Source organism: Hylobates moloch, unplaced genomic scaffold (assembly GCF_009828535.3).
Source record: "Hylobates moloch isolate HMO894 unplaced genomic scaffold, HMol_V3 SCAFFOLD_8, whole genome shotgun sequence".
Classification (NCBI taxonomy): Eukaryota; Metazoa; Chordata; class Mammalia; order Primates; family Hylobatidae; genus Hylobates; species Hylobates moloch.
In genome coordinates, this window is record NW_026652283.1 from 90,094,652 (window position 1) to 90,109,064 (window position 14,413).

General features: G+C 40.1%; 1 protein-coding gene across 1 annotated transcript; it reads right to left on the reverse strand.

The window, feature by feature from the left end:
* Positions 1 to 12,198: 12,198 nt before the first annotated feature.
* Positions 12,199 to 13,486, reverse strand: LOC116472464 (destrin). The gene is given in 4 exon segments (XM_058442809.1): positions 12,199 to 12,393; positions 12,396 to 12,568; positions 12,571 to 12,688; positions 13,442 to 13,486. Coding segments are annotated over 4 exon segments (522 nt in total). The 3' UTR covers positions 12,199 to 12,207.
* Positions 13,487 to 14,413: the final 927 nt, after the last annotated feature.

Sequence of the window (14,413 nt, forward strand, 5' to 3'; positions counted from 1 at the left end):
TGAAAGCTTATGTTCACACAAGAAAACCTGTACAAAATGTTTATAGCAGCTTTATTTATAATAACCCAAAACTAAAAATGACTCAGATATTCTTCAACCGATGAATGGTCAAACTGCAGTATGTCAGTACCATGGAATACTGCTCATAAATAAAAAGAAATGAACTATTGATACATGGAGCAACCTGGATGAGTCTCCAGAGAGTTATTCTGAGTTTTTTTAAAGCCATCCCAAATGGGACATACTCTATGATTCTATTTATATAATATTCTTATTCTTGAAACGACAAAATTATAGAAATGAGTAAGGGGTTAGCGGTTTTTGGGGGCTAGGGAGGGGGGTGTGTCTCTTGAAGGGCAACATGAGAGATCCTTGCAGTGGTGAAAATGTTTTAATTTTGACACTATCAATGTCAATATCCTGGTTGTGGTATTGTACCATAGTTTACAAGGTGTTACCATTTGGGGAAACTGGGTAAAAGGAACATGTGATGTCTTTGTGTTATTTCTCACAGTTGTATGTGAATCCACTACTACCTCCAAGTAAAAACTTTAATCCAAATAAAAACTTTCATTAAAAAATAATAAAAAAGAAAACTTACAGAAAAAAATCATAAAGAATTAACTTTTAAAATGCCTCTCAATACAACTTCCCCTTTTATACCACAGCTCAATTTCTCTGTTCTCCTTCACAGAGCAAGTCTTTAAAAAAGAAGTTTTCTTCTCTGCTTACTGACTCCAATTCCTCTCCTTCCAGTCTTTCTTAAATGTGCTCCAATCAAACTTTTGTCCACATTGTTTCACCATAATAGCTCTGGCCAAAGTCAGATCTGGCCAAGGTCATTTACAACATTGCTAACTCCTATACTCACTCCTATTTCTCATCTTACTCAACTTATAAACAGCATTTTACACATTTGGCACAGTTGATCAATTCCCTCTTCCTCCTCTCTTGGTTTTCCTCTTACTCTGCTGGATCTCTTTCTCAGTCTTCCTTTCCGGCTCATCTCCCCACCTCTTAATGTTTTAGCATCTCAAGACTCACTTCTTCATCCTTCCATTGTTCTGTCTATATTTGCTCCCAAGGTGCTCAGCCAGGCTCATGGATTTAAATATAATCATTTCTGATGACCCTGAAATTTATATTTTCCACCTGGGCATCTTCCTGAACTATAGATTGTACGTCAAGTGGTTTCCCTAACATCTTCCTCTAGTTGTGTGTTAATAAATGTCTCAAAGTTACATGAGTAAGTCAGACCTCCTGATTTCCACCCAAAACAACTCTGGGTGTTCCCTCTTGGCTTATGGCATTTTGATACATTTAGTTGTCCAGATGTGTAATCTTGGATCATCCTGGACTCCTCTCCAACTCCTTACATTTAATCCATCAGCAAATCTTGCCCACTCTACCATCAAAATATGTCAAGAATCCAATACTATATCATGACCCTCAGCCAAGAGTAATTGAAAGCCACGAAGGATTTGGTGTGAACTCAATGGGCCTCCTTCCTCCTTGTGGGTAACTGGACTTCCATCCTCCTGGACAGGGGTCTGTCTGAATCACAGGCAGATTCTTTTCTGGATTGCCTGTCATCCAACCTGGGCCAGCTACGCAGCAAAGGGTCCTGTCTTCCCAAAGAAATATACTTAGCTGCTAGAACTAAATCTAGAGCTGCCTGTGATTGTATTTGCTACAACCTGGGGAGATCTAGTCTGTGAATGAAGGTGATTTAGAAGAAAGCAGGGCAAAGGAATGAAGAGATAAATTTCTGATGACAGTGTTGGAATTTCTGGATCCACCTGCATCTGAAGCCAGATAAAACCCTGAACTTTTCAGTTATGTGAGCCATTAACTCCTTCCTGTCCTTACAGTATGAATTTAGTTTCTGTACGTTGCAGCCAAGAATCCTGAGTAATCCACTCCCTCCCCACCTCTAGGTCCAGGAACTTAGTCCTCTTCTTCTTTGTATGGCATTTTCAGTAACTGATAAAACCAGGGTGCTCATCCTGGGCCATCAACACACAGACCTTCTCAACATGTGTTGCAGATGGAAAATCTTAACATCAAAGGTCCAGGTTGTATAGATTTCGGGCCTATTTCCAAAATCCACATGCTGTTATTTCTTAAACTCAATGAATGTTTTTTAAAGCCTGCTATGTGCTTCTCTTGGGGCTGGGAATATAACTGTAAACAAAATAGGCAAAGCTCCTGCATTTGTGGCACTTACGTCCTAACAGGGGAAGCTGATAATAAGCATAACAAGAAACTTATGTAATGTAATACAAGTAGATCAGATATTTATCAGGTACTAGTCTGCCAGTCCAGTGGAAATATTTCTGTACCTCTGCCCTAAGGCCTCGGTGCCCCCTAGCTTCCTTGCCTCTTTCCAGGAACACCACCACCCTGATCTCTTTATGATCTAGTAACTACAGGGTTCATGCTCAGCCCAGCAGGGGTCTCTAGAATCCCTACCTTTTTTCATACCCTATAGTTCTCTACCCTATAGGATGGACTGTTAAATATTTTGACTATCACACCTGCTGAGATGATAAGTGCTATGGAAAAGAAAAATGGAACAAGGCAGTAAGGTCAGAACTACAATTTTAAATAGAATGGTCAGAGTCAATTAGTTGAGAAAGTGGCATTTGAATAAAGAGCTGGAAGAAGGAAGGGTATAAACCATGCAGTTATAAGGGAGGAAAGCAGTTCAGTTAGAGGGATAGCAAAGAGAAAGAGTACAGGAGTAGGAGATGAGACCAAGACGTAGTGATGAGGGTTCTGGATCCTGCGGGGCCTTGTAGGGCATTAGGAGGACTTGGAAATTTGCTCTTCTAAAGGAAAGGAAAGCTCTTGGAGGATGCTCAGCAGAGGCAAGATATGATCCGACTTGTATAGATACAGACACCTTTAATGAGATAGAATTTATATTCCATGCAATACACTCATTTACAAAGTATAATATCATGCTTAATGGTACATTCTCAGAATTGTGCCACCATCACAACAGTGACTTTTTTTTTAATTTTACTTTAAGTTCTGGGATATATGTGCAGAATGTGTAGGTTTCTTACATAGGTATATATGTGCCATGGTGGTTTGCTGCACCTGTCAACCTGTCATCTAGGTTTTAAGCCCTGCTTGCATTAGGTATTTGTCCTAATACTCTCCCTCCCCTTGCTCCTCTTCCCCCCGACAGGCCCTGGTGTGTGATGTTTCCCTCCCTGTGTCCATGTGTTCTCATTGTTCAGCTCCCACTTATAAGTGGGAATATGTGGTGTTTGGTTTTCTGTTCCTGTGTTAGTTTGCTGATAATGATGGTTTCCAGCTTCATCCATGTCCCTGCAAAGGACATGAACTCACTCTTTTTTATGGCTGCATAGTATTCCATGGTGTATATGTGTCACATTTTCTTTATCCAGTCTATCATTGATGGGCATTTGGGTTGGTTCCAAGTCTTTGCGATTGTAAATACTGCTGCAATAAACATGCATGTGCATGTCTTTATAGCAGAATGATTCATAATCCTTTGGGTATATACCCAGTAATGGGATTGCTGGGACAAATGGTATTTCTGGTTCTAGATCCTTGAGGAATCACCACACTGCCTTCCACAATGATTGAACTAATTTACGCTCCCACCAACAGTGTAAAAGCATTCCTGTTTCTCCACAGCCTCAGCAGCAGCATCACAGTGAATTTTTAAATATTTTCATCACCTCAAAAAGAAACAACCTACCCCTTAGCCAGCACTTCACAGTATTCTCATCAATCCCTTCCCCCTGCTAGGCCGAAGCAACTAGGAGTCTACTTTCTGTTTGTTTCTATATATTTGCCTATTCTCGGCATTTCCTATAAATGGAGTCTTATAATATGTGGTCATTTGTGACTGTCTGCTTTCACTTGGAATAATGTTTTCAAGGTTTATCCAGGTTGTAGCATGTATTAGTACTTCATTCCTTTTTATGGCCAAATAACATTTCATTGTATGAATATACTACATGTATCTATGTATCAGTTAATGGACTTTTGGGCTTTTATGAATGCTGTTATGAGCATTCATGTAAAAATCTTTGAGTGGAAGCATGTTTTCATTTCTCTTGTGTATATACCTAGGAGTGAACTGGTAGATCAAACAGTAACTGTATGTAAATTTTGCTGAACTGTCACTGTTTTCCAAAGTGGCTAAACCATTTTACACTTCTACCAGCAGTACTTGAAGGTTCTTTCTCCACATCCTTGCTAACACTTATCTGATTTTTTTTACTGTAGTCCTACTGGTGAGTGTGAAGTATTATCTCACTGTGGTTTTGGTTTACATTTTCCTGATGACTACTGATGTTGAGCATCTTTTTATGTGCTTAGGGGTCGCTTGCATGTCTTAGGAGAAATGGCTATTCGGATCCTTTGCCTATTTTTTAATTGGGTTGTGTGTCCTTTTAATATTGAGTTGTATGTGGTCTTTATATTTTCTAGATTTACAAATATTTTGTCCCATTCTATCAGTTATCTTTTTGCTTTCTTGGTACTGTCCTTTGAAACACAAAAGTTTTTAATTTTTATGAACTCCAATTTTTTTTCTTTTGTTGCTTGTGCTTTTGGTGTCATATCTAATAATCCGTTGCCAAATTCAAGGTCATGAAAACTTATATCAATATTTTAAGAGTTTATAGTTCTGGCTCTTACATTTTGGTTTTTGATCACTTTGGTTTAATCTTTATACACAATGTAAGAGTCCAATTTCATCCTTTTGTATGAGGCCGTACAGTTATCCCAACACCATTTGTTGAGAAGACTCATTTTTCCCCATTGAATAGTCTTGACATCCTTGTCAAAGTTCACCTAATCATAGATAAATGGGGTTATTTCTGAACTCTGAATTCTGTTTTATTAATCTATGTGTCTATCCTTAAGTAAGTACTACATTGTCTTGATTATTGTTTTGCAATTAGGAATTATAAGTCCTAATTTTTTCTTCTTTTTTATGATTGTTTTTGGCTCTTCTGGGTTCCTTGAGTTTCCATATAATTTTCAGGATTGGCTTGTCAATTTCTATTAAAAAGCCAGCTGGGATACTGATAGGAACTGCATCAAATCTATAGATCAATTTGGAGAATATTGCTATTTTAATGCTTAATATTTATTAAGTATTTGAGACAATATTTATTTTCTTCTGATTATGAACATGGGATTTCGTCCCATTTATTTAGTTTGCTTTAATTTCTTTCAATACTGTTTTGTAGTTTTTAGAGTATAGTTTTGCACTTCTTTTGTTAACCTTATTCCTAAGTGTTTTATTCTAGTTGATACAACTATAAATATTGTTTCCTTAATTTCATTTCTGAATTGTTCATTGCAAAGGTATAGAAATTGATTGTTACATATTGACTGCATATCCTACAACCTTGCTAAACTCATTAATTAATTCTGACAGTTTCTCAGTGGATTTAGTGGATACACATCATCATATAATCTGTGAATAGAGGTAGTTTTACTTCTTCCTTTCCAATCTGAATGCCTTTTATTTCATTTCCATTTTCTTACCTAACTGCATGTTAGCAAACAGCTGCCTTGTTGAGCACACACCAAATCAGGGTGAGTGCAGCAGGAATCCAGGTGAGAACGAATTGTGCCTTTGACCAGGGCAGTAGCAGAAAAAGGGTCACAAAATGGTTCAGCTGTTTCTCTTTTGTTCTTCTCTCCTTTTTTTCTTTTGACTATCTTGATGGTTTGTTGTTGTTGTTGTTGTTGTTGTTTTGTTTTGTTTTTAACCTCAACCAACAACAAAGCCAAAATTTACTTTCTTAAAATCCTCCTGTGGTAAAATTCTTAGTAAGCAGTTCCACATGAAGGAAGCAGACATCAGACTGGAGGCTAGAAAAGCACAAACCCTACACATCCTGTCTTCCTAAGAACAAATTTAACAAGGCAGTTCTGGTTGGAGGGAAGGTCTATTTTTATGAGACGGGGGAAAAGAGAAGTGTCCATCACCAGGGCTCAGAAATGCTGCAACTCTCAGCAACCAGCTAAAGATAACCCAGGCCAGGAACTCTCCACCCAGACTGAAGGGGCCTCAGTGCTCTGTGCATGCAGGATAATTCAAGCTTCTCCAGCGAGCAGCCATCCCAAGCTACTGGATCCTTCACTTTGGGAACACTAGCTTAACCAGCCTTCCTCAGGAACTTCCTTCTCATTGAAGGTGGCAACACAGGAAAACTCCCCATCAGTCCCTCTTACCCATACACAGCAATCCAGATGTTATCTCTCCCTCCTGGCAAGCAGGATCCTAGAGTTCTAATCTGGGCTGGGCCTAGGGTGAGTCAAGGGAAACCCCTAGGGCACTTGCATGATCCTGAGGGTGAGGGCTTTCTTACATTTTGCATCTTAGATGTTTCTCTTGCCTCACTGGATGGCCAGCCCTGGTTCTAATACCAGATCTGCTGTTGACAGGCCATGTACCTGAGGACAAGTCTCTTGTTCTCTCTGGCCCTCAGTTTACTCATCTGAGAAACTGAAGTGCTGGAGTTAGATCAGTGTTTCCCAATAACTGATCCATGAACCCAAAATGATCCTTAATGTTCAGATTCACAGAACCTTTACCAAATGTCCTCACTTCTGAAAATCTAAAAACTTCTCTATAAGATCCTAATGTGTGACTACAGAATGTGGCAGATGTAGTCAGTGTCCTCCACAGGACTCATTCCTCCCTAGAGAAACTGCACCATCTTCTCTACAGCTCTGTCAGGGCTGTCCCAGCCACTATTGTAACACTGCTAACTGCCCTGACCAAAAGTGATTAGACTAGAGGTAGAATCCAAGCCCAAGACGAACCAATCTATAGACTGGACAGAGACAAGCAGATTATTGCTCTCACAGTTTGGACACTGCAGACTCCATAGCCAATAATGGTGGGCAGTTCAGCAGTCAGGTCAGACTCAAGGCTGATGGGCACAGAGACCCACGTGCAGGCAAAGAAGCTGATTAAAAGAAGGAGGATGCAGAGAGACGCAGTGATGAGTAAGTCTTGTGGCCTATGAAAGTTGAGAAATTACTTTGCTCTTGAGAGAGTGAGGGTGTCCCCAGCTCCTGACTTTCCCGTCCTACGCCAATATGAGGCAGGAAGGCCCAGAAGCAATAAGCAACCAAGTACCTAAATTATAGTCTCCAAATATCATTCTCAACTCTAGCACTTCTTGCAGAACTAAGTAATTCCGAGGCCAAGGCAGGGAAATTACAAGATGAACCTGAAACATTTTCTTGTGCCAGAAAGTAAAGAATTACTCAAAGAATGATGGGGACATCTCTATAGCTCATGGGTACAAATTTCAAAGGTTATCCTGTAGCCAAATCTGGAATAATTTGACATTAAAATAAATACTGATGATAATGGATTAAATCTGCTGAATAAAATAGGAATCCATGAGTCTATGTCAATAAAAATAAGTAAAGGATTGAGTGTAATTTTTTTAAAAAGGAAAAAAGTAAATGGAAGAAAAGGGAAATGTCTTCCTTATAGTAGCATAGCAGCTAATATATATCATAGGAATGATGATAATAGATAAACCACCATTTACAACCACCATAATGGTGGTTAATTCAGGCAAAAGTAATCAATAACTACTAAGTCAAGTTAGTGGAGATTTAATGGGATACAGGATACTGGCATAGTTTGAGAATATCTTCCCACAAAATGTTCATCAATTACAAATAGAAAAATGATGAATTAATGTGGAGAAACCTGACGCAAATTGACCAGGTGCTGAAGATGAACATCACCAGTGTGGGGACGAGCCCACATTGTATGCCCCCTCGTGTGATGCAGTGAGAAGAGGACAGCCGCCCTTCTGTATAGCACTCCCAGAACACATGTGTGAACCCAGTCCTGACAAAACATGGATGGAACCAGGCTGAGCTTCAGCACTCCCAGAACACAAGTGTGAATCCAGTCCTGAGGAAACATCGGTGGAACCAGGCTGAGCTTCACCCTACAGACTGAAAGGTCTGCACTCTTTCAAACTATTGAGATCATGAAAAACAGGGAGAGACCAAGGAATTATTCCAGATTGAAAGAGACTAAAGAGACTTGTGTATGAAGTGCAAAGTGTGATCCTGGCCTGGACAGGAAAGAGACACTGTTAGGACAGCTGGCAAAATATGACTATATTCTTTGGATTAGATGTCAGTGTTAGAGCTGATTTCTTATTTCCTGATTGGAAGAGTTGTATGCTGTTTATGTAGAAGAGTGTCCTTGGTTTGGAAAGATGCACACGGAAGATTTTGGGAATTTGGTACATCATGTTGCAAATGTATTTTTAAATATATTTATTTATATGTCTTTATTTTATATATTTTTATATTATATAATATATAAATATATCATATGCATATTACTTATGAATATATCATTAGTATCACCAGACAGAGCTTCTATAATTTTGTCTTTCAGACCACTGATTTTTTTCATTTTAACAAATATGTCTAATTTCCTAGAATTCTTTCTTGCAAGTTTTTCCATAGCCACCTATTTTTGTTTTCCAAACAGAAGATATTCTTGATATTCCATTCAATTTTGGACATTGCCAGTTGAACATTCCACAGTACTGCAATATCAGCCTGCTCAAAGCTGAACTCTCCACCTTTTCCTACAAGCCTGTGGATCCTACAGTCTTGTGGGCCACTGAAAGCAATAGCTTTCTTTCTAAGTTGGGTAGGAAGCCATTGAAGGGTTTTGAACAGAGAAGTGACATAATAAAATTTGCATTTTAAAAGAATCACCCTAGCTGTATTGAAAATAGACTGTAAGGAGGCAACGGAAGAAGAGAAGATTCCAGTTGGAAGTAGGATAATCAATAATCCTGGTTTGCCCAGGGCTGAGGGATTTCCTGAGACTGGACTTCCAGTGCAAAAACTGGGAAAGTACCAGGCAAACTGAGACAAGCTGGCTACTCTGGTTAGGATACTATTTCAGAAGGTTCTGGTGTGAAATGATGATAGCTTGGACGAGCTAAATGGAGATGATTATGAGATGTTAGATTCTGCATATATAATGGGTATGTTTTGTGTAATACATAATGCTTGGGATGTGTCATGTGAGGAAAAGAGAAGATTCCTGTGTTCTCAGATTGAGTACTAGGAGACCTGAATTAGCATTTACTGAGGGATGAGGGGGACTGCGGAAGAAGCTCTTTTGGAGGCGAGGGGTAGGTCAAGAGCTCAATTTTGGACTTTCTAAGCATGAGATGTCTATGATCCAAAAGGAGATGTTACAAGGCAGTGAAATACATGAGCCTTGAGATCAGAGGAAAGAAGTTAGGATTATAGATATTATATATAGATGGACTTTAAAAAGAAATTCATGAAGTGTAGATAAAGAAGAGAAGAGGTCAAGAACTGAGTCCTGTAGATGCCAATATTAGGAGGGTGGACAGTGGAGGGAGAACCACCAATAGAGAGTGAGAAGGAGCTGCCAGTGAGATCAGAGGCAAACCAGGAGAGTGCAGAGGTCCTGGAAGCCAAGTAAAGACGGTGCTTCAAGGTAGGTGGCATGATTCCCTGCATCCAGTGGAATCTGGGGCCTGCAAATTGACCTTTGGGTCTAGTTATAAGGAGGTCATTGCTGAACTTGACAAGATTTGTTTGGGTAGAGTGGTGGGGGCAAAATCTTGATTAAAGGAGAATGGGGGTGGGCGCTGTGGCTCAAGACTGTAATCTCAGCACTTTGGGAGGCCGAGGTGGGCAGATTACTTGAGGTCAGGAGTTCAAGACCAGTCTGGCCAACATGGTGAAATTCCATCTCTACTAAAAATACAAAAATTAACCGAGCATGGTGGCGCGTGCCTGTAGTCCCAGCTAATTGGAAGGCTGAGGCAGGAGAATCGCTTGAACTCATGGGGCAGAGATTGCAGTGAGCCAAGTTTGTGCCACTGCACTGCAGCCTGGGTGACAGTGGGTGACAGAGTGAGACTGGGTCCCAAAAAAAAAATTAAAAAAGAGAGAGAGAGACAATGGGAGATGAAAGGCAGTAGCTGGAGGGGAAAGTGGAAATGCTTTTTGTGTTTTTTTTAAGATGTGAAAAATAACAGCATGTTTGCAGATGGGAATAATACAGTAGAGAGAGGAGAAATGATGATTCACGAGAGAAGGCAGAGAATGGTGAAGCCATGCCCTTAAGAAGCAGAGAGAGGTTAGGATCTAGGGCTTCAAGGAAGGAGTCAGCCTGAGCTAAGAGTAGAGACAATTACTGCACACAAATAGGAAGGAAGACAAGGCGTGTGGGTACCGGGTCAGGAGACTGGGTGGATCTGGCAATGGGAGCTCATGAAAATTCTCTTCTGACACTTCTAAGTCTCGAGAAAGTAAGGAGCAAGGTAATCAGCTGAGGTGGAATGGGGAGGCTGCACTGGAGGCCTGAAAGAGGTAAGCTATAAAGGCATCGCCTAGGGCAGCCGATGGAATGGGGAAAAGAAGGACAGTTGCTGAGCAGCACTCTGAGCTACTTGAGGTTTCAGTGGTCATGGACTTAGAGAGAAACCAGTCAGCACTTTACAACTTTCAGTTCCCTTAATGCTATCTGTTTTTTTTGTTTGTTTTTTTTTTCCTGTTTGTTCATCCTAGTCCTTCTCAATTTTACTGTTGGTTTTGCAGAAATGTCTGGTGGTCCATGGTGGCCCATTTATATTTGAAGTAAAGGGCTGGGTTAATTCACATAGGTGACTGAAGACACTCAAAGCTCCCCTCTCCAATTACTGAATAGGCTGAATGGAAAAAAGACCTACAACTAGACACGTCATGGTAAAGTTTCAGAACACCAAAAATGAAGAGGCAATCTTAAAGTCTTCGGGCACACACACAAAAATGGTAACAGCAGTAAAAGTTGTCACACACACACACAAAAAAAGGTGTCAGAATACCATCAGCAATCCTGGGGGCTAGAAAATAAAAAGCAAGCCTTTAAAGTTCTAGAATTCTAGACCTAGCTCAATCACCAATACAGCAAAATGGTAGAATAAACATACCTTTCATCGTATTTAGGATGTATTCCAACAAAATAAGGAAATCAAAGAAAGACAAGGGCAGGAAAGAGTGAATCCATCTCAGAAAAGCAATGAAGGGAAAGCCCAGGATGAAGGTTTACCTTTCATTACTCTTAATTGCACATCTTTCCTCAGGTTCAAATGTCTTTACTTTGTGCATTTATCACTTCCACAACTGTTTCTTTTGAAACAGTCTTGCTCTGTCACCCAGACTGGACTGCAGTGGCGCAGTCTCTGCTCACTGCAACCTCCACCTCCCACATTCAAGTGATTCTCCTCCCTCAGCCACCTGAGTAGCTGGGATTACAGGCACGCACCACCATGCCCAACTAATTTTTGTACTTTTAGTAGAGGCAGGGTTTCGCCATGTTGGCCAGGCTGGTCTCGAACTCCTGACCTCAAGTGATCCGCCCACCTCAGCCTCCCAAAGTGTTGGGATTACAGGCGTGAGCCACTGTGCCCAGCCTAACAACTATTTTTGTTTAAATAACTCTTTCCCTCTCAGATCATCAAAATTCCGGACACTGTAACTTCTCCCCCCATATGACTCGCAGTGTTGGAAAAATATGTATGTTTAATTCCTTACTAATTTTTCACATCAAACCTCTTTCTTTTTCATATTATCAGAAATATTTAGATTTAACTATTTATAACTGGGTTTCATTGTTATCAATAGTTACATAAATGCCTCTTCACATAAAATGCTTCTTTATTACAGAAGCTCTCTTCGTTTTAATTTATTTTTAATTTATTTTACTTAAATTTAGTTTTCTTTTGGCTGAATCCTTTCAGCCATATTACCCTTTTCAGAAAAAGTTCCTGGGCAATATACTTTCCAAAATGTCTTTCTGTGACTTGTACACATTGATAATACACGAATGGGCATAATTTCTAGGGTTACACATTTTCTCCCCAAACTCTAAGACAATGCTCATTTGGCTTCTATTATTTAATTAAAAGAGGGTATGTATCCTTGGCTGTTTCATAGAATCCTGTTTAGCAAATGCACACACCAGGAACTAAACATGACTCCCAGTACCGAATTCCATGAGCTACACATTCTATCTGAGCACTACTCTTGTTTTCTCTTTTTTAAAAACATATGTTTGCTTTATTTATATAGCAAGTGGATAACATTAAACTTGGAAGCTTTCCATTTGTGGCACTGAGTGATGGCCTACACAGAGCGTCCTTCAAAAGCTGCAATTAAGTACCCATCTAACTTTTCAGCAATACAAGCCCAGTTGAGATCTTCTGGTCCATTTGCTTGAAGTTTCTTTTTGATTACATCCTTAGAGCTTGTGTAGATCATTTTACTTTTCAGAGGTGGTGGTTCTGGTGCCCACAAAACAAACAAACAAACAATACTTTTCTGGATTTCTTCGTTTCAAAGCTTGCATCATATAAAGCATAGCAGCAATCTTTTTCAGGAAGCATTCCCACAAAGCGCTTGAAAGGACCAGTTATGGTTACACCAATATCTCCAGCTGAGATCTCTTTGCCCTCTTCTACAATGAGGCACTTTTTGTCTGCACTAGACAAAAAATGACGGTCTTCTTTCTTTTCTTGATTCCTTCTGATGTAGAGCATTTATGAACTTTTATGCCATAAAAAATGTGACATACTTCATCAGATGTGACTTGCACTTCTGTGTCCACCTTTGCCGCAGTGGTCACAGGGACACAGGGGAGGCCGCTGGTGGGCACTGAGTCTGCGGAGTGTCCTCTTCACAGCTGCGGACCAAGAGACCACACTGCTCTTAACTATAAACGTCTGAACACTGAATATTAAACACTAAAGCCTAAATCCTGGCCGCACCCGGACTCTAATCCTAGACCAAACAAAACACTAAAAGTCACCTTAGTCTCCAGCCCCTTGCCCTAACCTCAATGTTAACCTAAACCTTAATCCTGATGCTACAATTTTAAAGCATGAGCATTTGGTCTATGCGTAAAGTGGTTTAACTACTGCAGTGAGTAAAGAAGGCATCTCCTTCCACTCCCCTGTGCTTACTCTGCCCCAGGCCACAGACTCCTGGCCAGTCCCCTGGTTTCCTTCTGGTCTTCACTCACACATCACCTTCCCCAAAGAGTTTAAGCCAACTGTGCAGTTAGAGAGAACAGTCCCCACAAGAGACCACCCTCACTTCTGACACCAACTGTAATTAAGGGGGAAAACCACCCAAAACCACCCTCAGGTTACATAATTTGCTAGCAGGTCTCACGGAAAGCTGTTGTATTCATAGTTATGTTTTATTACAGGGAAGCCATACAGATTAAAATCTGCCAAGGGGAGGGATGAGATCAGCCAAGGCAGAGTCTAGGAAGGTCTCTCTAAACATGAAGCTTCCATTTGTTCTCTGTGAAGTCATGGGCACCACTTATCACCAGCAGGCATAAAACCCACTTTACCTGTTTGTGTATTGTCTCTCTGTCCCATAGAAATGTTAGCTTCATGACGGCAGGGAATTTGGTCAGCTTTACTCACTGCTGTGTGACTTCTAGAACTGCACCATCCGACACTGTAGCTACTACCACGTGTGGGTAGCGAGCACTTGAAAAATGGCTGTCCCACCTCAAAATATACCATAAGCGTAAAACACACACGGAATTTTAAGGGCTTAGTATTAAAAGAAAAATGTAAAATAACTCACTGATAATTTGTTATAGTGGTTATATGTTAAAATGATATTTGGTAGATATTGAGTTATATAAAATATATCATTAAAATGTATTTCTCTTTTTTATAAACTTAAATTGTGATCTGCAATGTGTGTGTGTGTGTGTGTGTGTGTGTGTGTGTGTGTATCGGACAGCACTGACCTAAAAGAAATGTCAGTCAACTTTTTCTGTAAAGGATCAAATAGTAAATATCTTAGACTTTGGGGCTGTATGGCCTCTACTCAACTCTGTTGTCGTAGCACAAAAGCAGCCATGGAAAAGACTTAAACAAATAGGCGTCACTGTGTTCCAATAAAACTTTATTTACAAAAACAGACAGTCCCACAATTTAGCTTATGGTCCACAGTTCTAGCCCCAGTATAGAACATCGGTCCATAGTCAATATTCAATAAATATTTGTTGAACAAATGGCAAGAGAGAAGGCTAATATAGCTGCAGCACATAAGCCAGAAGAAGATACTTCTGAAGGTAATCAGTAGCCAGAGTATGTAGGGTCTGTTACCCATGGATTTCATTTTAAGCCATTGGCGGAATTTAAGGAGGATAGTGGTAAAATCTAATGTAACTTCTATCAAAGTTCACTGTGATAGATGCTACAGTTTGGCACTCAGACGTGCTCCCTCCCACCCCTTTCAGAACTCATCCTGAATGTTGGTGGCCAAAAGCTCTCAGGTGAGTCCCTCTCTAAGGGCTGCTCATGGC